The sequence below is a fragment of the Phragmites australis genome, chromosome 4 (genome assembly GCF_958298935.1).
Source record: "Phragmites australis chromosome 4, lpPhrAust1.1, whole genome shotgun sequence".
NCBI lineage: Eukaryota > Viridiplantae > Streptophyta > Magnoliopsida > Poales > Poaceae > Phragmites > Phragmites australis.
The window spans coordinates 27,409,490-27,433,918 of NC_084924.1; the positions used below are offsets into that span (position 1 = coordinate 27,409,490).

The window sequence follows — 24,429 nt, forward strand, 5'->3', positions numbered from 1 at the left end:
TTGGCTCTGAACCTTGCATTGCCAAAATTTCGAGGGCACCAATTTTTTTGTAAGGTTTTTGTGGGCAATGATCCAAACCGGCCCCAAAACCTTATATCAACAGAACAGATTCGGCTACATCTTTACAAGAAAGCAGGGGCAACACCAACGAAGTGCTAAGAAACTACTACTCAGGTCAAAGCATACAAGCCTGCTTGTCAGGTACTACAAAAGTTGGCATCAACAAAGAACAGAAATCAAGAAAACAACATGTTACTCGCAGTGAAGACAAAGTTCAAAATTGAACTGATGCCGTCCGAATTGTACATTACAACCTTTAGCAAGGGCAGAAAGAACTAGACGGTGGCTGAACACGGTACTTGTTTTTCTCCCTCATGAATTTTTCTCTAAACAGGCATGTTAACTTACTGTATCCCACTACGTTCAGCCTTTGTGGATTGGATCGTTGTCAACTCCTTCCCAGCATCTCGAGCAATCTTTCTGTCCAAATTCAATCCCTGCGAGTTGTACAAAAGGATTAGTCAGTACCATACTATGTGCGGGGGGGGGGGGGGGGGAGGCAACAATGGAAAAGCAAAAAAGGACTATGCTGAAAAGAACATAAGTCACGTTTTGAGAGAAGATAGAATAGTTAGGATGTCAATTACTCAGGCAGACATCAAATGAAATAAAGCTTTCTCGAAAGATGCTTGAGGCATTTCATCGACTTATTATCTCCACTATTTTACGCATAAGGCATTCTGGCGCCTTTTCTCTATAATAGAAAATAAAGCCACATAACATAAAACAACTACTTCAACACTTTAACATGTATAAATTCAACCATGAAATCATTAATGCCTGATCGGCCAATCCTACATACGGGCTGATTTACAGGAAGCAAAAACAATGAGCAAACATATCTATAGCCTACGTATTGCTGCAAGAATCAATTGGCATAGAATCACTAAAGAAAGCTCCTACAATATAATAACTGTAAGAAACCAAATTGAATATGAGAGCATAACCAGCATCAGCCCAATATTCATTTAACCATTCTTGCACACATCATGGGATTCTATGCCATGTTCAATTTTTAACAGAATATGAAACGTGTTATTAATACCTAGCATAAAAACCATTATCTCATTGCCACAACACAAGGGAATGATACTAGATATAACTAGGAATGAACCCTAGCTACATCAAGACCAGGTCTATCATATATTGAACAGAAAAAAAGAAAGGTACAAGGAAAACATCATTATAACCATCATTACAATCAACAAGAAACAACAGATAGCCTTGCTCTGTAGCAAGTAAATAGCTCTTGTGGAGAGCCAAGACAACTATCAGCAATACGAGACAAAAGAAACTTTAAAGCCTATGGAACAACAGTGATTTAAAACCACGCCTATGTCACGCACAAAAGCCGCCAGCACACATATTTTGGCCTTGAGGTGCAAATTTTGAAAGCACAACATAGTCAAGTTTGTATCTTACTTCTCTAAATTGAGTGTCTGAGACTATATTCGCTAACTAAAACCATTCTTGAGCTGAAAGAATTAAGGAACACTAGTAGAAAACCAACTGAATTCAACAGAACATGAGAAGGGTATTATTACAAAGTAGTTAGTATAAACTATAATCCCAAATAAAATAAGAGAATCTAGTTCCTGAAACACTCGGCGTGACTTTTGCAAGCACACTGTGGCTAAGTTGGTAATCTTCTTTATCTAAATGCATTGTGAGCCTGAGACTTGCAGAACAAAAGTCTACTCTTAGCAAGAAGAAAGACCACTGACAAATACAGAACAATTAAAAGCAGTGATCCCAAATAAAAGAGAATGCATGTTTGTTGTCAACTTACCAGTATTTAATTACACCATCCCATCCACATGTTGCAACCTTGCTAGTTTCCAATGGATGCCACTCGCATCCAATGCAAACTCCATTGTGGCACTTCAATGTCTTAAATCTCCTGCAACTTTTCCAGTCCCAAAACCAGCAACTACCCTCGCCGTCTCCTGACATCACAAACCTGCCATCAGGTGAGAAGTTCACCTGACAAGCATAACCTGCCACAATGTGGCCAGCAAATCTCTTCTTCTTATTAAGCTGAAATCTCTCCTTGGTGCTGTATATCAGTATCTGATTGTCCAAACTCTGTGCTGCCAGCCAATTGGAGTTTGGGTGCAGAGCAATTGATGGCATTGAGTGCATGTGCGGCTCGCTGATATACTTAATCACCACAGGGATGCCAAACTCCCACACACGAAGAGACTTATCGTCACTGGAAGTCACAAACCTCCTATTGTTATCGACAAAAGTTATGGTGTTCACTGCCCCCAAATGTTGATCATACTCTTGTGTTATCTGCCCCGATTTCATATCCCATTGCACTATCTTCTTGTCGCTCATCCCGGCAAGGAGAATATGCTGTTTATCCTCATCTGGATTGAGCTTCACAACATAAGGTACCTTCCCAGTTGAGAAGGTCGAGATCACCTGCCCTGTCTCAGTATCCCAGTACTGTATATTCCTGTCATATCCAGCACTCAAGAACTTGGTCCCATCATTGGAAAACGAGATATCCCTCACCGCCTTTGAGTGCCCCATATATGTGCGCATACACGTCTGCGATCCAAGCACATCCCAGATCTTAATCTTGCAATCCATACTCGCAGACAGCAACAGATGTCCATACTTTGGGAAAAACCTGATCGCCGAGACCCCCTTGGTGTGCCCGATCCACTCATGCACACACCTCTTGGGGATATAGCAGTGGTCGTTGGTCGCCTTGGCATCCTTTGGCGGCGTGATCCACGACCGCCCCTGGTAGTCCCTCTCCTCCTTCCCGTGGAAGGTGCTCTTGACCACAACCTCCGCCCTCTCTCCCTTCCCTTCGCCGCGGGCCTCCTTCTCGGCCTTCTTGGCAGCATGAGCCTCGGCATACTGCCTCTGCTCGTCGGTGAGCTCTGCGAGCCGCCCCTCCTTCTTGCCCGCCCAGGGGCTCTGCTTGTTGCGGAGGATCCACTCGTCGGAGGCGGGGTTCTTGGCCTCCGGTGGGAGGGGCTCCTCCTGGTTGTCCGTCTTGGACTGGAGGCGGCGACGCTTGTGCTCGGAGGGGGGGAGGTTGTAGACGGTGTCGGGGTCAGGCGCCTGGGGCTGGGCGTCGCCGACGATGTGGAGGCCGGAGGGGTCGGCGGCGTAGCCGAACCGGTGGAAGGTGTTGTACTGCTCGTCGAAGAGGAAGGGGAGGACCGCGGCGTCCTCGACGTGGCCGAGCTTGTGGTTGCGGTTGCCGGAGGCGGAGGAGATGGGGGCGTGAGGGTGCTGGGGCCCAAGGACGGGCGCCCAGAGCTGGTCGGCGGTGGGGTTGAAAGCGACGAGGTGGAGCGAAGGGTCGAGCGGCCGGGAGGCGGAGGCGGAGAGCGCGAGCGCGAGCGCGGTGTCGTCAACGGCTGGGGCGGCGGATTTGGAGGGGAGGCGGAGCGGAGAGGAGTCTGGCGAGGAGGAGGCCTCCTCCGGCGAGGACGCGTCGTCCGGCGCGTACGAGGACTGGAGGAGATCCATGGCGGGGTAGCTAGGGTTAGCGTTTCTTCGGGGGTTGGGAGATTTGTGTCTCCGGCCGCGAGCCCGCGACACCTCGCGAAGACGGGAGGAGTCGGACCGGGGCCGGATGAAAACAGGAAAACATCCTAACTCTTTTTATTTTCAAATTAAATTGAATCGATAGTGAGAAAGCTAAAAATAGGAACGTCGGGATATTGAAATTGAATTAATTCAAACAAAAACACGCTGTCATCGGTCGAAGATAGATAATTTAAATTAGAAACACCGACCGTATAGAACCGTGACTTCAAATATCAACACGATATATAATTAATTTACATTAACAAAAATAATACATACTATATATTGATAGACCATGTAACGATATAAATATCAATTGATAAACAATCACCATATGGTAACTTGAGTAATCGATACAATATATAGTCACACGAAGATTAAGGTTAGAGGCAACGTAGGCGCATGAGTTTGGACGGCATTGGTAGGACGGCAGTCGACTGAGATTGGACTGCTAGGGTATAAGTGAAGTTTGGGATATGACTGATGTTTAGGTTGGACTTGGCCTATGGGCTACATTATAATTTATGAAGTTTGATCTCAATTGGAAAAACAAGAAATTGCCGATTAAAAAGGATACCGACAACACAGTAAGAAAAACAGTAAAATCATTTTCATCTTGTTTCCGCATAAGCCCCAAAAATCTGAAAACTATTGAAAATATATATAGAAAATGGATCGAAACAGGACAGGATTTATCCTATCTTTTTCACCCTTAAGTGAGGCTAACAATCCGAGGATTTTTTATTTTTATATTTTTTAAATCTAAAAATAGTAAATATATGTGTCTGGTTTCAAATTTTGTAATTATATACTCTTGTCGCCCACGGTCTCCCTTTCAACAAGTGACAGGTCTACATGGCTTACCACGGCGGACAAGCCTTATACAAGTTGTCTAATGAACGGGTACATGTCGCTCGTTGGCCAGGGTGGATAGGTCTTGGTACCTGTCGCTCGTTGGAAGGGTGACATATACAAGTTGTCTAATGAACGGGACATAGGTAGTTGAATTTATTTAATTTTTAAATGAAATTAGGATTGATTATGAAATAGAAATTTCTAAAATTAGTAATAATTTTTAAATGAAAAATAGAAATGATTAATTGTGAATCCATTCCAAATATACTTTAAGAAGTGGATTGATCGGACAAGGAGAGTACAAGCCGATAATTTGATTCGCAAAGGTAAATGTCTATAATTAATACAAAGTTCAGGATACATGGCTGTAAATATTACAATGTCAGAGATAGAACATGGAATCTACTTCATTGATCGGGGATATTTCCCTCGCCCTCTCTCTAACGTGCCACTTCACACTCCACTTCTTCCTAGCGGCACAAGAGAGCTTGACACCTCTGAAGTAGTTTCTCGCATCTCTGAAGTTCAACCTCCTACTTCCTTAAGTATCCTCTTAGAGGCGTTGTTCCTCCTCCCACCTTTGAAGCTCCTCCGTCTGTCACTTGTATTCCTGTTCTCGCCATTGATGTTATTGTTGTTGCTCCCATCATACCTCCTACTTTTGGTGTGCTTTCTCTATCCTGATCTTGTACTCCCATTTAGTTTCAGCCTCCGGGATTCATACCCCATCATACGATGGCATCACCACATCAATCTATTGCTTGAAGCGATATGGTTGTGGTTGATAAACATGGCGTTAGTAGCCTAGTTCATAATGTGGAATTGATCGACTCGGAAGAGGAACACACCATGAAATTTGGGTCATCCCGGGAGACATGAAGAACCTCCTACCAAAAGTCTCAACATCGAAGGACGTCGACATTCGGGCTCAGTTGCCATAGGAGCAATATGGGCGCTCATGCCAGTGTGGCACTCCGAGGGGTGGTTCCTCCAGGAATCCATGGCACCCTAGTAAGATATGACATCACAATTTTTAACATTAGTAAACAATTTTAATAATTATTTTTGCAAACCAAGAATTAAACGGAACAGAACTTACAATAAGTCAAAAACAAGTTTACATCATAAGAGAAACTTACAATAACACAATCTTACAATATAAACAAAGCTCGTTACATCATAAGTCATTAGAACATGACAATAATAAGTCCGACAACACGAATTTCATATAGCAAGGTTCGCTACAATATGACAACAATAGGTCACACAATTCCATCATACATGGTTGATGCAGATGAATGAAGAGGTCATGGACGTCTCTATCACACCCCAAAAATCCTAACTAGTCATCAAGCATGCATATGCATCATAACATCATAATTCATGTTTTTGGTTTTTAGTTTAAGTGTTAAAAATGTTTTGGAAAAATATTACATCATTAATCAACACGAGTTCCCAATATATGCTTATGAGTGAGAATTGTTTAGGAATAATGATATAAAGACTAGGAAAAAAAAGGGAAAAGAAAGGAGACTTTTAGACCATGAGCTCTACCCGCGGTTTGACCGGACCTCCCCACGGTCAGACTGCTAGAGAATAGAGGTGTCACTTAAAGCCATCGACCAACTCTCACCCACTCTCTCTCCCTCACTCCCTTGTTCAATTCCTTCCCCACTCGAGAGATAGAGAGGAAGCAAGGAGAGCTCCCTCACCATTCTTCCACCTCGAGCTCAACAAAAGCCGAAGATTGAAGGAGGAGGTTGCCCACGAGTTCCCCATGTCGTCCCCGAACTCATTCCCAAGCATCGTCTCTCTAGAGCAAGCCCTAAGTCTTTTTCCACCTCTAGGCCAGTCGGAGCACCTTGGAGTCAATCTCCACATCAGAGCTTCTTCGGAGCTAGCCAACGCTCAAGAAAGCTTCCTCGCACTAAGGTGAAGCTTCCAACCACTTTCCCCTCATTCCCCCTAAGCTCCCCCGCTCCCCATAGCCATAGAACCGAGCTCCACCTAGCTATGGATGGCAATCCACGAGGCCAAAGATATTAGCCCCATGCATGTCGCTCAAACTACCTAAAATGGATCCCGTAGTTACATAGAGCGTTTAGGTACCAGCCTTGGCCGAAGGTGTCACCAGAATTGTTGCCATCTAGCTTGTCAAGTGCCACTGGCCAAGCACAGCTATCTGACCACCATTCCAAGAGTCAAACCACCCCTCAGGCTGGTTTGACCACCAGGTATCGAACCAACGCACTTTCCAAGAGTCTGATCACCCTTACTCACGGTCCGACCACCACTCCCAATGATCTAAACGCCCATATTGGTGGTCTGGTCATGATCAACTCAGACAGACATGTTTCAGTGCAGTTTACTTGTTTACTAAAAATTATAAAATTCATAATAAATTTTTATAGCTCCAAAAATTATAAAACCAATTTTGTTGGTTTCATAATAATGTCCTCTACCTAGTAAAAATATGTATAGTCATGAAAAAATTTATTAAGTTTCTGAGATAAATTAATTATATTAAAACTTCATCAATTCACCATTAATTCAATTCCAAGTCTAAAATTGGTGAATCTAATTTTGCTAGTCTTCTTATGATATGTTATAACTAGGAAAAAATGTTTCTTACATGTACAACCTTCTAGCATGCTTTTCTTGCTATGATTGCTTGAGCGTGAAAAAGAACCGTCAGATAATCTTTCAATTGGTCATTAAGTCGATCATTTGTGTAATCACAACTCTCATGACTAACCGGAATATCACCTCGGTAGTCCCAACATGTGTTTTTCTTTCAGGATCGGAACACACGCCTTTACAACAAACACATCATCATAAGATGTAATAAAGACCGAATAATTAAAAATAAGTTACAAGTCTTTAAGCAAATTAAACTTTACACAAAATACATGATCCAAACACCGATGGAGTATCTATGTAGCGGAAAGTACATAACTACAAATGGTGGGTAGCGTCGTTTTCCCTAAGATGCCACCCCAAAATATCCACACACCAACGTCAGTGGGCGTAAAGTAGCCAAAAACTAATTATTTCTCACCTGAAAAGCAAACAAAGCACGTGAGTATGAAGGTACTCACAAGATTTAATTCACAGTGGGCACTTATAAATAGTTCGACTCCAAGAAGAATACAATTTAGATAATTAGCAAGAACTCGGCCTCAAGGTTAAGTAAGTTCTTAAGCAAATATAATTTTGCCTCAAGTGTAAGCATCTACGTCTAACCATGAGCAACCTTTTATCCTGATATCATCAACATAACTGTAACTGTAATACGAACCAAACCACCCATCATCAACATCACTATCCATCTCCCATCATACCATCATGATCACAAACGGAAACTCTACGACTGCTGCAAATAGACAAAAGCGTGCTCATAACCGAGAGTATGGCAATTCGAATTGTTTTATATACCCTACAGGGGAGTACCTCTTTACTCACATGACTTGAGAACCATTCGGTTCGCATGACCACACAGGTCCACATAAGAGGGAACTCATGTCAACCTTTCCCAAATAAACCCCAACCATTTGGACATGGGCCTCAGCATGCGGGGGTCATCTAGAACTACTCCCGGAACAAACTAGATATCCCTTCAAAGCCTATTATACCGACAACACCCGAGACTAGCATGCCAAAAGATCACATCTACATAAGGTATTCGACTCATCCGTCCCATATACAGATGTGTGGTAAGTACGGACAAGTGCTAGAGCCAATTGCAGCAGCGGACAGTGCTTAATCGATTCAAGCGAGCCTATAGCCTCTGAGACTCCCTTCTCGAGTCATCCTTATTGCCCGCCCAAACCTCATCTCATCCTCACGATCTCATACTTTCCATCATCCTCCATCATTATTATCTTTGTGAAATATAGTAAGCCCTAAGCTTGCCAATGATGATCGAACCACCGCTCGACTTCTACCGACAACCTAAGCCAGCTAAACATAACACATTCATTTTAAGTTAGATCATTACTTGACATGAACAACCCAGGTTACAAAGGATCAAATGATAAACAATGTCAAGGGAGAGTAATGCAACAAATAGGATCTAACCCAAAACCTGACATAAGACTCATTGACATGCAAACATACATAGGGTATAACTTATCAATTGACACAATATATGATCCAAAGTAATGAGATGGAAATACTTAGATGTTTGCCTTATTGATTAGCTTCAAAAGCAACAGGAACAACCTCCGAATCTCCCTCTATCACGCCTATGTCACCCTCCAGTCCTTCGTTCATTAAAGAAGAATACGTGCAATGATGAGCATAAAAGAGATGCAATGAAATATGCTGCATGATGCATATCAGTGGTGGATGCATCCTAACATCAAGCTAAAAGTACAAACATACAACGAAACAATGAAAGTTTGCGATCTAAACATCGTCGGAAAGTAAGAGGAGTCCAGAGTCTCCAGACAAATCTCCGGACTCTCCGAATATTTTTGGAGTCTCCGCATAATTCTTCAGACTCTCCGGATTTTTTTCGGAGTCTCCAGAGTTCTACAGAATAATTGTTCGCGATGATTCGTTGATCGAATCGACTTGCATGTTGAAATCTAAACCACATAAACATGAAATGACACTAATACATTGGTTCTAAACCTAATACACTCACTCTACACCCTCGACTTACTAGCTATCTCATCCAAACCTTCTTTCCATCTCTAATGCCTCAAGAACACGATATTGCTTTGCTAATCTTCCATTGTTGTCCAAAAATTCATTCAAAACCGAGCTAAAACTTGTGATGCTATCAAGAAAACCCTAGGGTACTTACCCAAAGTCCCTTTCCCAAGTTTGTGACCTTTGGTGAAGGAGAAATCGAAGGAAAAGCTCGGCAGAGAGGATGACTCAGCTGCTGAAATTTCAAAGAAAGGGAGGTGACGAATTTGAATTGGAAAACCTCTAAACCTTCATACATGTGAACAAGAATTAGATGGATGGAGAGCTATAGAGGTGGGGGATATCATAGAGTGACATGCAAACCTCGTTTCTTGCTCCTTGGGTGAGATTTTAGGGAAAGAATAGAGAGAGTGCTTGAGGGAGAAGAGAGGGGCTGTTGCCTTTGCTCTGTCCAGCTGAGAGAGAGCAAGAGAGTGAGTGAGTGAGGTGGGAGAGAGGAGGGGGTGAGGCTGCAGCTGGGAGAGAGAGAGAAGAAAACGTCCTTCGCGCAAGTTTGTTTGCTTCCTACGCAGGCTTACGATCTATAGAGATTCCCCATCTATATCCAATCGAGAATAGAAGCGAGTCGCTTCCGGGGAGGGGTGCGAACCAGCTCAAGGTGGGCCCCACTTGTAAAAGAGACAAGCTAAAAACTGCTGCTAAACTTTTATAACAACTGGTGTAGCGATAAACTTCTAAGCGAGACTTAAACTAACAAAAAGTCTAATGTTGGTTATTTTCAAAACGCCTAACAAAAATCAAAATACCAATTGAGATAGCAAGCAATCCAAAATGCTTAATAATAAATATGATGATTATGATGGTTAATGACATGTTTATGCTTAATGACATGATTAAGGAATTGGGACGTGACAATAACTTAAGATAATATCATTAGGAGTTTATAAAGACCCAAAGTGATTTCTTCTTGCTGCATGTAACCATGACATGCTACACTTCATCTCCACCTAATATTGTGCATCATAAAGCATACTTTATAGCATTTTATCATGCTAATTGTGATGCATTTTCACTCTTTTAGTGATCGACGAACCGAAGAGTGACAAGTTTTCTAGAGGAGATTTTTGTTGTTGATCTTGTTTGTGAAGCTGAGCACCAAGGCAAACATCTATCATATTTTTCTCATATTTGTGTGAATTGTTGGTCAATCTGTTAGATTTTGCTATGTGCTATATATGCATGTTTAGCTAGTTGATGTCGGGAATCGGGTATAACCTATCTTGTTGCACTTATCCCTATTTATTATTATTGATCTCAATCCTTATAATCTGGGCATAACCATGTTAATGTCTAACTTAAAATTTATCTGAAATGCATAGAAATGTATAGGTCACCGGTTGAAGTCGAGCGGTGGAACGTTCCATCGTTCGCGAGCTATATGCTTAATTACTTTCATGATGATAATGATGTTGGGATGAAGAGTGGGTGATAATGAGACGAGATATGGACGGTGCTAGGGGTAGATCAGAAGAAGAACTCGGAAACCATAGACTGCTTGCATCATTTAAGTATCGATCGTTGGTGCCGTTGGCTTAAGCATATTTCTGTACTACCACATATCCAAATAGGGTAAGAATGAGCCAAGTACCATATAGTTGCCATGTTTAAATTACTCATGTACCTGTGATGTGAGCGAGAGGGCTTGTAGAGGCACATGAGGTTGCTCCAGGAGTTGACCTAGGCGGCCTTCGCATACTTGGGCATAGAAACAAAGGTTCGGGTGGGTACATGAATGATTGTTACGTGAATCATCGCTTGCGACTGATGGGTTGTATAGAGGGTGGTCTCGTGTCGTATGGGTAAAGATGTACTCTCATGCGTGGTGTAAAATCAATTCGAATTACCACACTCTCGGTCACGAGCATTCTTATATCCATCCGTATCAGTCGTAGAGTTTCAATGGTGGTCATATGTGGTGTGTTGGGAAGTGGTCAATGAAGGTTTATGTCAAGGAGAGTATGTTCATATGCCAGTTTTGGTTATGTTCTTATGATTAGGCTAGGATAGCACAAAGAGTTAGGATATATAGGTGCTCACATATTTAAGTTGTAAGTTCAATTTCCTTTCGCATAATTCAATTTAATCTTGTGGTATATTCCTTGCTAATTCATCCAAATGCATTATCTTTAGAGTCGGGGATATATATATACATATGTGTAAGTTTTGTGAGTACCTTCGTACTCACCGTGCTTTGTTAATTGTTTTGCAGGTGAAATTAGGTGTCGGCTACTAAGAGTGGTGTGGTGACGAGTAGTCACTATACTACCTCTAACCCTGGTCGGTTGTCTTGTGGGCAAATGACGCCAATGGTCTTCATTTTCTTTTAGATGTTATTCCGCTGCGATTTATGTATAGTTATGCTAGATAATACCATGAAATATTTTGAGCATTTGTATAATCGTGATTTTGTGATGTACATGTTGGTAGAGATATGTGTGCTTAATAGTTCTCCTGAGAATTATCAAAATACACATATCGGGATTGTCGGAATTGGATTTGTTTTAATCATTTAGTGGTTGTGATGGTTGTGGTGAGATGTAGGTTAGCACATGGCATGTCGAGAGATGGATGTGTGCTAGCTCTCATCTTATTAAACAATCTCCTAATTTAATTAATTCGAATACAATTTGGATAGGTCCTCACAGTGTCCCATCAGAAACTGAGCCACAAGGACCTACTTCGCCATCATTGCCACTTGATGGACCTTTGGTGCACCTCTTGAAAGTGTGTCCAGTTTCATTACACTTGCTACACTATTTCACACAATACCCTACTTCGTATTCGTCAATGTCATTATGAATATGTGTTTTCTTGCAACGCCCCTTCTTCTACCTCATGGTGTCAGGATCCAAGAGATACATTTTGTTAGGTCTAGGGTTCATTGTGAACGAACCAATATAGCTCATTGTTCCATGTCTCAAAAAGAGCTTACTTGATGAAGTACGTGGAAACATACCTCCGAGGTCTTCGATCGGTCACAACACAAGTAGCAATAATATGGGAGCATGGCTTATGTATTCGCCTTGGCTTGTAGCAGACAAACTGCATCTTTCACTAGTGAGCACAAACTCAAGAATAACTCTTTCACGATTACCTCCCCTCTGGAAAGCAAATTATATAGGACCGGGTCCTACGAAAGACCTCCTTCCCTATGATGACATATGTCTCCTCCCTATCTCTCCTCTTCAGCCCAGCCGTTAGATCAGAGGATGTGTGGCTGGATCAGGGTCTCATGGAGGTCTTTCATAGGAAGGTCCTATATAATTTGCTTCCTCCCCTCTGACCTTTGTCCCTACACAAAATTTCAAATCAGTAATGTGCATTCCCCATGTGCTTCACCCAGTGCATCTATGCCTTCTTCATCTTATCAGGCATGTATTGAGTCAACTTGAACCCATATATCGAGCAACTTTCATTCATTGCCACTGATGTTGCTGCAAACCGGTCCATGAAGTATTTATAGGTCCCTTGCAGAATGAAGTCCACAATTTCGACTAGTGCCAGTCCCCTCACACCACGCATGATCCAGTTGTAGATCTTAGCTAAGTTTTTCATCATAATTTTGTACCTTGCCTCTTTGGTGTCATACAGTAGAGCCCACTTCTCCTTCGGCTCATTCTCAATCCACTCGGATAACATCTTAACAGATAACCCAATCCTCCTCAATTCTGGAGGATCCAGCAGGAGGCTACTTAGAGAAACGGTGATGTCCTCCTATCCCCTCACTGGCCTTCGTGCATGGTCTTCTACTTGCTTCGTGGTTAGCTCATCTAGTCTTTTCTACAGGGTGTCAAACTTTCGTTGCTAATTCTAACTACACAATCTCTTAAAAAGATTCATCAGGTTCTTGTTCTTAAACTGCCTAAAAAATTTAGCACCCAAATGTCACATGCACCACCGGCTCTTCAAATCTTGCTAGATGGTACAACTTGGCGTTCAACTAAACCATTCTGCAGGTCAAAGATTGCCTTCAAAATCCATGTATGCCGATCGTGTAGAAGAAAACATCTGGCTAATCCCCCACAATAAAAATCCTGACGCGCTCTAGGAATAAATACTGGTTACCTGAGTTCTCACTATCGACAAAGGCGAAGGCCATTGGTAGTACTTAGTTGTTTCAATCAATTCCAATTGTAGTGAGTATCTGACCCTTGTACTGGCTAGGAAGGAAGGACTTGTCGATGCAAAGGATATGAAGATAATGCTGGAAAGGTCGAATACATGCTCCAAAGGCAAAGCCTGTGAACTACATGACCAACTTACCATATTCCTTTAACAACAGATAATGTGCGGTGTCAATGTAAGTTCCAGGGTTCCTTCTAAGCGATGGTGCAAAGCAACTATGCAAGATTATCTTACGATGATTCGTACATCCTGAATCTCATCTCAATTGCCTTTCTCTTAGCCTTCCAAGACTTGTCGTAGCTAATGGTGTACCGGTACTCCTCAATTGCTATGATTATGGATCTGGATTCAAAGTTCAGGTTGTTCATAATATGAGCATACATGATATTGGCAATGAAAATTGATGATAGGTTCCTATGTTGCTTCTCGAGTTTTTCCAACTGACAAGTGTTGTCTACCGCTATAAACTTCTCGATATTCAACCCACTTTTCCTTAAAGGTGTGCACACGCCACGTGCAACTCTCATTCATGCACTTTATGTTATACTCCTTCATGCTGGACTTCACAACAGTATACTATCTCTGAAGAGATGTCGCCCATTGAACCACAACATCCTTGATAGCTTGGATGCTAGGGTATCTAACCCCCTGGCACACCTCGTCCTGATTATGCTCCCATGACACATGATAACCTTCATTCATGACACATGAAATTTGTCCTCATCATCCGAGATGTCATCCTCAGGAGCTTCCTTGTCCTCCCGATCCTCCCACCCAATTTGTTCAATTAAACCAATGATGAGATTCCCCTCGTCTGCCTCACCCGTTGGTTCCATCGGATCGGTCGATGACTGCCTAACATATGGCTCTTCCACCTCATATACCACCATTTTGATATTCTCCTCCACATTACATGTAGCCTGCAACTCCCCAACTCTCTCCTTGTATCTCCATTGCACAAGCAACATAGGTGGTCAAGCTCTCTCAGTTGTCCACTCTAGGTACCTCCCCTGTCCACTCCAGGTACCTCCTCCAAACTAAGGTATCAGTTATATGAAAGATATGCCAGTAAACACCTTCACTTCATGGTTCATTACAACACTAACGATCAGCTCTTGTTGCTCGGGATCTATTATGAAACCCCACATTAACCAATCGTATAATGTCACAAAAGTATTTTTCATTGGTCTAGCTATACCCTTATCCATTGAGTCAAACCCTAACAAATCTACCCCTTGCGGACCATGAACAATGTCCCCTTCTCCATAAAAATATTAAAATTCCATTTATCCAACATATCTGCTCATGATCGATAAAAAACTATACTATTTATTTTGGATTACAACAACTATATATGCTAGATCTACAATAATAGGACATAATAAAACAAACATCTAATGTTGCTATAAAAACCTAGATATAATAACATTAAAACTATCCCTAAAATACCTATGTCAAACAGTTACAACTATCTCTAAAAAACCTAAGTCGAATATCGCTAAATCTTAGATTTAGTATCTAACCTATACCCAAAACTGGATATGATAGCTAATCTAACTGGTTTGTAAAAAAAAATACCAGAATTAAAATATTTACCTTTACCATAGATAGATTCAGACAGGGCTTCGTTGCTTTTCTCTTCCTCCCCTCCCCTCTCATCTCCTCTCACTCTCAATCAGTTTACTAGAGATTAAAATGAGCACTGTGATCGGTGCGAGAACCCACGTGCCCCTTAAATAAGAAAAGCAATCAACATGTCGCCTTTCAACGGACAAAAGGTGGGTGGCATTCGACGTGGATGCCACCATGGCCACCCAATCTAAGGCCGCTAACACCTCTTGTTATGTCACCCTTCTAACGGACGATAAGAGTATAGAATTGCAAAATTTGAAAACGGATATATATATATATTTGCAATTTTTTATTTAAAAAATAAAAAATTAAAAAAAAAATTGACAATCCAACACGAATTGGGTTATTTCCTCTTTAGAAAATCATGACTGTATCGGATTCCTCTAGATTGGGGGCCGGATAATCACTCTTTCTTTTTGCCAAGGGATTATTACCAATAATATAAGCACAGCTGTAGGCATATCTAAACATAACATGTAAGTTTCTTCAGAATAGGGCATGTTGGTTCATATACTAAGGTTACTAGAGATTGCCACAATTTATTTCCTAATAACCCACCTATGGTTAGGAAGTCATAATCGGTGACACACTTTAGCTATCCTAAGATAAGCTTGACACACTATTCTCAGTCAATGGCATGTCGAATCCAATTAGCTTAAAAATAAATACCATAATTGTGGCTACGAACTAAACAGATGTCAAACTAATCTAATTCAGAATGACTCTTCCAACCAAACAAGCCCAAATGATCTAACCACAAGCTCCTAGCGAATGGGCAAAAAAGCCATGGCCTACTTGTAACGAGAAAGTTCCACAAGGATCCCATAGGAAACAATATGATTCCCACGTACTCATATATATAAAAAAATTGTCTGGAGAAAGAATTGCCTGCAGTGATAGAACATGTTGCTGAACCAGTGCCTTAGAAATTTCATTGCATGAGACATAAATTTCACCGTCCCTTCAAGTGCGAGTCGTAGATCCTTTCTTTTTTCAATTTGTCCTTTGGCATTAATACAACACCATCATCAAAATTGCCACAAATGTAGGTCCAACAAATACAGTGTTAATTTTCGTACACTATCACATAAAGTTACAGTTCCTCAAAGGGCGATGCTATTGCTATATTAAAAAAGCTGCATCAGCTCCTTGCAAATTCGAGCCGGAAGTCGGATTCTCAGTGCGAGTTTCTGCCGACAAATTGTGTCAAAATTCAGGAATCTGGCAGATGCTCTATTGCAAATGGTGCTATTTGCTAGCTCTCGATCGTACCCTTCCTGGGTCAGTTCACAGATATGTTGTTGTAGATTTACTTAGTTGTCACCTGCTTCAGACCAACAATTAGGAGATATTTGGGAATGCAAAGTAAATAATTTACAGATAAGACATCTTGAAATTAAGCCTGTTCTTTTCGACAGTATCTGCCCATTTTCGATCACAGGTTTCTCTGCATTTGTGTTACATGAGTGCATAAAAAAACATCAGAGCCACCAACAACAACCTCCCATCGCTCATATAAACTATGACTGGGGTAATTGACGACCATAGTAATGTTTTTCCTAACAAGGAATTGTAGCAATTGGGATGGCAAAAAAAAAAAAAAAAATGTCATACCCCACTGGCTAAGTCATTGCAATTTCAGCAATCCATGAAATTTCGACCCAATTTTCTATGCTCTTGCATCTAAACAAAACAATGAATAAAGATACTTACTTGCATCAGGATCAACGTGCACAAAGAAGCTCGCAGCAACTATAAGGTAGCATAAGATGAGCATAAGGCCTTTAAAGTAGTTTGACGTGCCTTCCTGGGAAAAAAATATATAACAAAATGGAAAGTCAGTTACAAATGGCCTGCAAAACAGTGAACGGTAGAAACTTTATATACAATAGAAAACACAAAGGATGCAGGTTTGTTCTGTAAGCAGACCTGTAGCATAAATGCAACCACCAGAACTGTTATAAAGAGAGTCGCTGTCTCAAACAGCTGAAAATTCAAGTCCATTTGTTGCCCCATCATCCAGCCAATTACCACACAGAATGGAATCTGGAAGTCATGTAAAAAAATGTTGGTTGCAATCATTTAACATAATGATGATACACACTGATTTTAAAACGGTTTGGTTAATGACAAAAAATTTGCAAAACTACAGCAGGATAGTTGCATTTTGTTATGTAAATTTTCTTACCACAAACATGGAGATCTGTGTTGATGACCCTATTGCAACTCCCAACGTAATGTCCTGTTGTTATGTGAAAATGAGACTAAGAAAATTAGAAGAGAAAAACATTATTAAGTTGCCAAAAGGGAAAAGAAAGCAGCGATGCTTACCAATTTATTTTTCATGGCAAACATAATGGCGCTTGCATGTTCAGCAGCGTTCCCCACGATAGGAAGCAGAATAACACTAATAAAGGCTACTGGCAAGCTTAGTGATTCAGATGCACCCTGTTACAGCATATTAAAGAAGCGTGGTTCAAGAAAGAGAGGTTGCATATTGAGATACCATGCAGTGTCATCAGTTCCTCATTTTATAAATATCATTGACAGAGGGTGCCAGTGGACAGGGACAAAGAACGAAATCAATTACAAAGGAATTTAATTGTCAACAAGGTCTTCAGTACCTGTATGGCATCTACCAGGTACCCAGAGAGTATTGAAATCCAAATAGTCAATACAAAAAGCCAGCAGATGGCTTCCCCTTGTGTAATCTCCTTTTCATCCCCCTCATTCTCAATGGCTTCCTCTTCCTGTTGCGGAAAGTTCAAGCTAAGAGTGTTGAAGGAAGTGTGCACATGATTCAAATATATTATGCAATACAAGAAATAATCTATTGGATATTATCTCTTGTCAAGTGATTGTGATACAGTGCCTTAGAAGATGTTTTATCTGAAAAATATCCAATTATTGTATTATGCAAATGGAAGTGCACAGAGCCCCAGACTGTTTGAAAACATGGTGGAAACAAAAGACATACGTAAAGGTCAGGGGCAACTAAATATCTTGATCTCCTTTATAGACACTCAAAGAAGAACATTTTTCTCTCGAGCACGCAGGAAAGCTGTATGTCATTGCATTAAGAAGAAAACTCATAGGACGTAGCAATGGAGAATTACAAATTTAAAAGTACAATAAACATTGGTAACTACATTACATTTATCCCCTGCCCTGCTTGATAGCCTTACATTAACTGATTCAGAATTCCAGATTTCTACGTGAATGAATATAATGACTGGGTTACATATAAGTGATCCTGGGTATCTTTGCAGAGTTAATGGATGTTATATATTTAAGGTTTGCATAAATTAGTGTTGAGCTACTTACTTCACCGATTGGGCTGTACACACTGCGATGGGTCTTTAGTTGAAAAAATAGATAGCTAGCATAGGCCACAAGCATGATGCAGCTACTAAACCTTGAAAGAGCTAATTCAGATTTTCCATAATGTGCTTCTGAATGTGTGAAGTGAAGCACTGCAGGGAACATTAGACCTAAGACAGCCATCAGTAATAGCCCCGAGTTTACAACAGCTGATGCCTGCAATGATAAATGCAAGACGACATGAATAAAAAATCATGTTATGATAGGATATTTACAAAAAACTAACACCTTTCATAAAACTACCTTATTGAAGACCTGGTCCCTATCAGAATGGACAAGACCACCAGCAAAGAAAGCACACCCAAGAACCAGCAGCATATTTGACAATATAGAGCCTAGTAGTGACTGCTGGACGACACGAATCATCCCATTTTTCAGGGCATATATAGAGATAATCATTTCCGTTGCGTTTCCAAATGTAGCATTCAGGAGTCCCCCAACTGCAGTTAGGAAAAAAAGGCCGAATCTTTACTAGTCAGATGCTGAAGCCAATATTTGCATTTGAAAGAAAGTCTAATATGGAATCAAAGAACGTACTTGTCGGGCCAGTGTAGCAAGCAAGTTGCCTGCGCAAGACGAAGCAACACCATTAGTGCGTGTAAAAACTAGCTCAGAAGATCTCAGGAATAAATATCGGGAAATTAAAGTCATCATCTTGGTGGCACTTACTCGGTTGCATACCCCAATCTCTCGGCCAACGGTGTTATGCCGATTAAGCTGAAAAGGAAAACCCATCCTTGCTGTGAAGCATTTGATGGAAGCAAACAGAAAAAGGAAGGCGTCAACTTATCAGTACTGCAACTACATTTGATAAATCATAATTGGTAAGTAAAAAAAGGAAACTTGACATTAAAGATTAGAATTGGCTGCCGAAAATATAAAATGTACGGCGGTAAATCATACAGCTATGGGAAAAAACTACAAACTAATTAAGTTAGTACCGCATTAGAGAAAAAAATGCAAGACTTGGGAATGAAGCGCGGGGTTCTTACGTGTTTGCCGGTGAGGTAGTGGAGCATGACGGCGAGCGGGCCGAATGGGAGGAGCACGTTGATCTTGGCCTGGAAGATGACGACGCGCACGCTGGTGAGCGCCCTCCGCCACTTGCTCCCGGGCGAGAGCGACTCCGCCACCGCCGCCAGCGAGCCGATGTGCTCGAAGTCAAGCGACTGCATCTTCCTCGCGGGCGCCGGCGAGCCCGCCCCCGCAGCCGGCGCCAGCTCTTCCCCCTCCGCCTGGAACCCCAGCCCTGCCTTCTCCGCCCCCATCATCTGCGAGCCGCAGCCCGAATCAAGAATCGCGCCTGGATCCGCGCAATGCAGAGCGCAGGCTCCCTCCACTCCCCCTCCTTCCCAAGAACGAAGGAATCCCACCTCCCGCGCAAGCGCAGTGGGTCAAGGATCAGGCTCGATTCGAGCACCCGGCGAAATGCGGAGGAGGAGGAGCTCGATTTGATTAGGATTTGGAGGCGAGCATCCGAATTGGTGATCGAATCTTTGGCTCACGCTGGCGCTCGGCGAGCGAGGAGGAGGCGAAGAAATGCGCGACGCGCCTGAAACGGCACGGCACGGCACGGCACGGCACGAGCACGAAGCTGCCTGGGTGCTTCGGGTGGGCCCGGCCGTACACCGGCGGGTGGGCCCGGATCTCTTCGGGGCCCGCATGTCAGCTTCGTGGGTGGCCGGCTCATGGCGATTCGCTCCGTACCCGCGCGCGTACCTGATCTTGGTGTCGTGGCGTGGGTATGTGGTGGGTTAGCTGAATTAGCTGGAGAGATGATTAGTAGATCTGATTTCCTGATCAGTATGGTGGCGTTCCACTAAACCGCCCACCCAGTCACAAAAAGCGAAAGGTCAAAGGCAGTTACTCTTAGATATTGCCCTAAAAGTATCTTTCTCCAGTCGATCGAGATGACAAGATTACTGTGTCGCTCCAGTGCTCCAATGATCCCACTTTCTAAGAATTTTATAAACAGTGATTTCCAATAAAAATTACCAAGTTTCATATAAATCGGCGGTTATATAGTTTGAGAAATTTTACAGCCCAGTCTAGACACGACCTATTAAGACACGATCGACATGTTGTGTTGTGCCGTGTCGACCCACGATGCTAGATCGTGGCCTAGGTATGGTCCATTGCAGATAGTGTCGTGCCATGCCGACCAACGACATGATCGGCCTATTGGGCGGGAGGAAGCCCGTCAGGCATGCAAGGTCCACAATTGCAATGGACGTCGTCGTCACTGACGAAGACGATGTTGCATTCTCAACTAGCTCCAACACTTGCAAATTAGAGGAGAAAGGGGATAGAGGGAGGAGCACCCGCAAGTACCATCGGGCTCTAACTGTGGCGGCAGCAGCAGCTTTATGCCTGACAACAGTTAGGGAAAGGAGAGATGAATGTCACACTGATCTAGATCATCAGAGCGAACAGAGTTGATCTAAATTGTCAGAGCAGACATATCAGATTGACAATGACACAATAGTGGAGTAATGACGGTTTTATGGGAGGGGCACAACGTGGTTGTTGTCTGCTGGAAATCTGGGAGAGAGAGGCTGAAAGGGATGAGAGACAAAGAGTGAAAGAGAGGCCAAGATGATGGAATGTTGGGTGATACAGTGTCGAGCCAAGGCTAATCATGTCGTGCCATGTCGAGCGAGTCCACCATACCGAGGCGTTAGCCAAACATGGCCCGTTGGACCATGCCATGTCGGCCTAGGCACTACTGCCATACCATGTCTAAAGTAACAGGTCTTGTTTCAACCCATTTAGCACGAGCCCATTTGTCTACCATAGCGGGCCTACGGTACAGGGCACATGGGCATGCCACACTCGTGCACATTATTGACGATGACATGGGAAAAGGTAGTGGAAGGGAAATAAAAACTGAACTAAAATCTATCTGACGATGCTAACTGACTAACGATGATAAGTACCGTAACATGTAATCTACTGCATATATTAAAAGGCCAAGATTCAGAGCAATTCTAGAATCAAGTTACTGTAGCTGCTGTTTATATAGGTCACACGTATGTGTATGTACATATATATGGATTCATATGCATATGAGTATATGTATATATATGTATACATATGTGTACGTATACATAATTTTTTGTGAAATTCTAGAAAATAACGAAAGTAATAATAGTTATATTAATAAATTGGTTGAAATAATCTAAAATACATTGGAAAATATCTCAAACTAAAAAAAATGAAACAACTTTAGTTAGGTTCGTATTACTGTTGTCTAGATATTAAAATTATGTGCATATATAAAAGCACCATTATTTTTTCCATAATTAAATGACTATGTTAAATACTGAAAAATTTATAAATAAATATTGAGATGTCTAAAATTGATGAATACATTTTTTTTTTGTCTTTTTTATCATATTTTATCCGAAAAACGAGTACGACGTAAACGTGCATGTATCCAGGGCTTGCAGTCATGTCGTATGTGGCGTTGCTGCATTTGACCGTACAAATAACACGCAAGTGGCTACACTAAAAAAGTAGAAAACACGCAAGTGATTTATATGGCCTCTTCAACTTGTATACTCCTTTTATTTTGTCAGTACAAACAATACAATAATACTTCAGAGATGAGCTTAGGAGCAAGTGGTACGTAGCTCCATGTGGCCGCGCTGCAGCTACTGTATCCAGGATTTCAATTTCGTTTTTATTTCCACCACATGGCATAACAACGTTGCATCACTTCCTCTGCTACTGTATCCAGGATTTTAATTTCGTTTTGATTTTTTTTCACTCGTGAAAAGACTGAAATTCGCGATATGTCACCAAAATTTTGGTCATTTTTCTTCATTTGCTTGGTGGGTCTTACATGTCAGTAAAAAAAATCCAAAATTAGTTGTTTCGTTCTCTTTCAAAATTTATGAAATTTCAGTGAAGTTTTAATCCTAATTGTATCCCTTGGCCAGCATGCCCCGTCACAGGGAGTGTAGTATCTCCAGAGCCATGCCCCTCACGATCATGCATGGGTTGGGGCTGTTGAACTCAGATTGATCACAATAGATAGTGCAGAATAATGAGTTATATATATAAGGACAAGAGGTGCGTGTTAGGGGAGGTATCCCTTCTCAATGGGTAGGCGGTTTTGGCTCTGGATCAATCAACTGCAACACTTCAGATAAATAGGATAAGAATTATAATTATAATATGCTGTTGAAAAACTCTTTGAAAACCTGGTGGGGAAAAAACTTTGGAGAAAATGATATAGTATTGCCTCATTAAAAATTAGAAAACTTGAGAGTAAAATTCATAAATGGAACAATAATGCAATATATATGATCTGATGATCATAAACATGTTATAATTAGGGATTGACTCCTCGTGAAATATACAATTCTCGAAGTCTTCGCATACTAATTCCACGAATATATTTCTAAAATATCGAAGTGGGCAATGACTTAGGCTCCATTTGGATAGGCTTTTTTCTAGCTTTTCCCAGAAAAAAGCCAGAAGCTATCCAAAGGGCTGGCTTTTGGTCTTGATTTTTTTGGCTTTTGGCTGACTGAGAAAGCGGCCGTGGATAAAATGAACTGAGTCTGAGAAGCAGGTTGAGAAGAGTTTTTCTAGCTTTTGATGTGCTGAGAAGCTAAAAGTTTATTGTAAGAGCCAATAACTAAAATTCAACAGTTATAGTTGCTTCCTTAGGCAAAGCTTCTTTCTCAGAAGCTCTAAAACCACAGCCTATCTAAAGAGGCCTTAGTAAATAAACTTGCTAGATTTTCATATGACTTCGTTTACAAGATATTTATTTCTCTACTCTTTTGTAGCTTATGTGGGGAAAATAATTTGGAAGCAATATGCTTTGTAATATTACTCTTTATATAATATGTTTGTATTTAAGCAATACAAGCATCATTATCTTCATAGATAATGGTGGTAGATTCTGATGAACCAATCCAACATGATCCTTGAATATGGTTTATCATTCTATGAAGGCATAACATTCACATGATGCTTCATATAGAGCTACTATTTTAGGATGATTGGTGCAAGTAGCAACAAGAGTTTGCTTTGATGATTTCCACTAGAAAGCAATGCCACTATATAGGAAAACAAATCCAGTTTGTGACATGACATTAGAAGGATCATATAGATAGCCATAGCTAGTATATCCTATCATGGTCATATCTTGATTTTTTCTGATAGAACAAACCAAGATTTCTAGTACCATTAAGATATTTAAGGACCTGTTTTGCACCAACCAAATGCCTTATAGTTGGAGCAGCACTATGTGTAGCCAATAGATTGATTGTAGATGGAATATCAAGTCTTGTGCAATTTACAAGATACATTAATACTTCTATGATACTTAGATATGGGTCATCATATCCCAGTAATTCTTCACTTCTTCCCTAAGTCAGAATGGATCTTTCACCATATCAAGCGATTGAATGAATGACCATAGGGGTTTTCGATGGATATGATTTATCCATGTTAAACTTTTGTAATATTTTTTCAGTGTATGTAGATTGGTGAATTAATATCCCTAATGGGAGATGCTCAAGTTGTAAACCTAAGCATAATTTGATCTTACCCAAATCCTTCATCTCAAACTCCGTTTTTAGTTTATTCCTAGCTTCCTTTATATCTTGTGTGGTTCTAATAATGTTGAGGCAGTCAACATATACTGAGATGATACATAATCTAGTAAAGGATTTTTTTTAATGAACACACATGGACAATCATCATTATTTGAGTAATCCTTTTAAAGAAGGAACTCACTCAATTGGTTGTACCATATTTTTCCTGACTATTTCAAGCCATAGAGTGACTTTTGTAACTTTACACAAAACATGTTACGATTTGCCTTTGGATTCAGAATTTTATGTCCTTCAAGGACTTTCATATATATGTCCGAATCAAGTAACTCATATAAGTATGTGGTCACCACATCCATTAACTGCATGGACAAATCCTTTTGTATCGCCAATAAGATTAAGTATCGGAATGTTATTCCACTCATAATAGGAAAATAAGTTTTATCATAATTGATACCGGATCTCTACGTGAACCCTTGTGCTGCAAGCCTCACTTTGTATCTCACCAATTCATTGTTTTCATTTCTTTTTCGAA

General features: G+C 41.2%; 2 protein-coding genes across 5 annotated transcripts; both read right to left on the minus strand.

The window, feature by feature from the left end:
- Nucleotides 1-262: 262 nt before the first annotated feature.
- On the minus strand, nucleotides 263-3,663 carry LOC133915978 (uncharacterized). The gene is made up of 2 exons (XM_062359422.1): nucleotides 1,850-3,663; nucleotides 263-497 (listed from the first exon to the last, which is right to left on the minus strand). Exons 1-2 carry the CDS (start codon nucleotides 3,553-3,555, stop codon nucleotides 491-493), a joined length of 1,713 nt encoding a protein of 570 aa, XP_062215406.1. The 5' UTR covers nucleotides 3,556-3,663; the 3' UTR covers nucleotides 263-490.
- Nucleotides 3,664-15,848: 12,185 nt separating this feature from the next.
- Nucleotides 15,849-19,866, minus strand: LOC133915979 (vacuolar cation/proton exchanger 2-like). 4 transcript variants are annotated; one of them, XM_062359424.1, is made up of 11 exons: nucleotides 19,317-19,866; nucleotides 18,994-19,064; nucleotides 18,862-18,890; nucleotides 18,568-18,764; nucleotides 18,268-18,480; nucleotides 17,568-17,693; nucleotides 17,275-17,391; nucleotides 17,132-17,185; nucleotides 16,873-16,989; nucleotides 16,657-16,746; nucleotides 15,849-16,267 (listed from the first exon to the last, which is right to left on the minus strand). In XM_062359424.1, the coding sequence occupies exons 1-10, from the start codon at nucleotides 19,593-19,595 to the stop codon at nucleotides 16,696-16,698; spliced, it is 1,254 nt and encodes a 417-aa protein (XP_062215408.1). In that variant the 5' UTR covers nucleotides 19,596-19,866; the 3' UTR covers nucleotides 15,849-16,267; nucleotides 16,657-16,695. The 4 variants fall into 4 exon arrangements, with proteins under 4 accessions (XP_062215408.1, XP_062215409.1, XP_062215410.1 ...); XM_062359425.1 differs by having other exon boundaries at nucleotides 15,849-16,270; XM_062359426.1 differs by having other exon boundaries at nucleotides 15,849-16,270; nucleotides 16,657-16,750; nucleotides 19,317-19,718.
- Nucleotides 19,867-24,429: the final 4,563 nt, after the last annotated feature.

Coding starts and splice junctions, on each gene's coding strand:
- LOC133915978 (XM_062359422.1), bottom strand. CDS start 3,555: ATGGATCTCCTCCAGTCCTCGTACGCGCCGGACGACGCGTCCTCGCCG.
- LOC133915979 (XM_062359426.1), bottom strand. CDS start 19,595: ATGATGGGGGCGGAGAAGGCAGGGCTGGGGTTCCAGGCGGAGGGGGAA. Junction 19,065..19,316: donor ACTACCTCACCGGCAAACAC/GTAAGAACCCCG, acceptor AATGCTTCACAG/CAAGGATGGGTTTTCCTTTT. Junction 16,990..17,131: donor CACAGATCTCCATGTTTGTG/GTAAGAAAATTT, acceptor CATGACTTCCAG/ATTCCATTCTGTGTGGTAAT.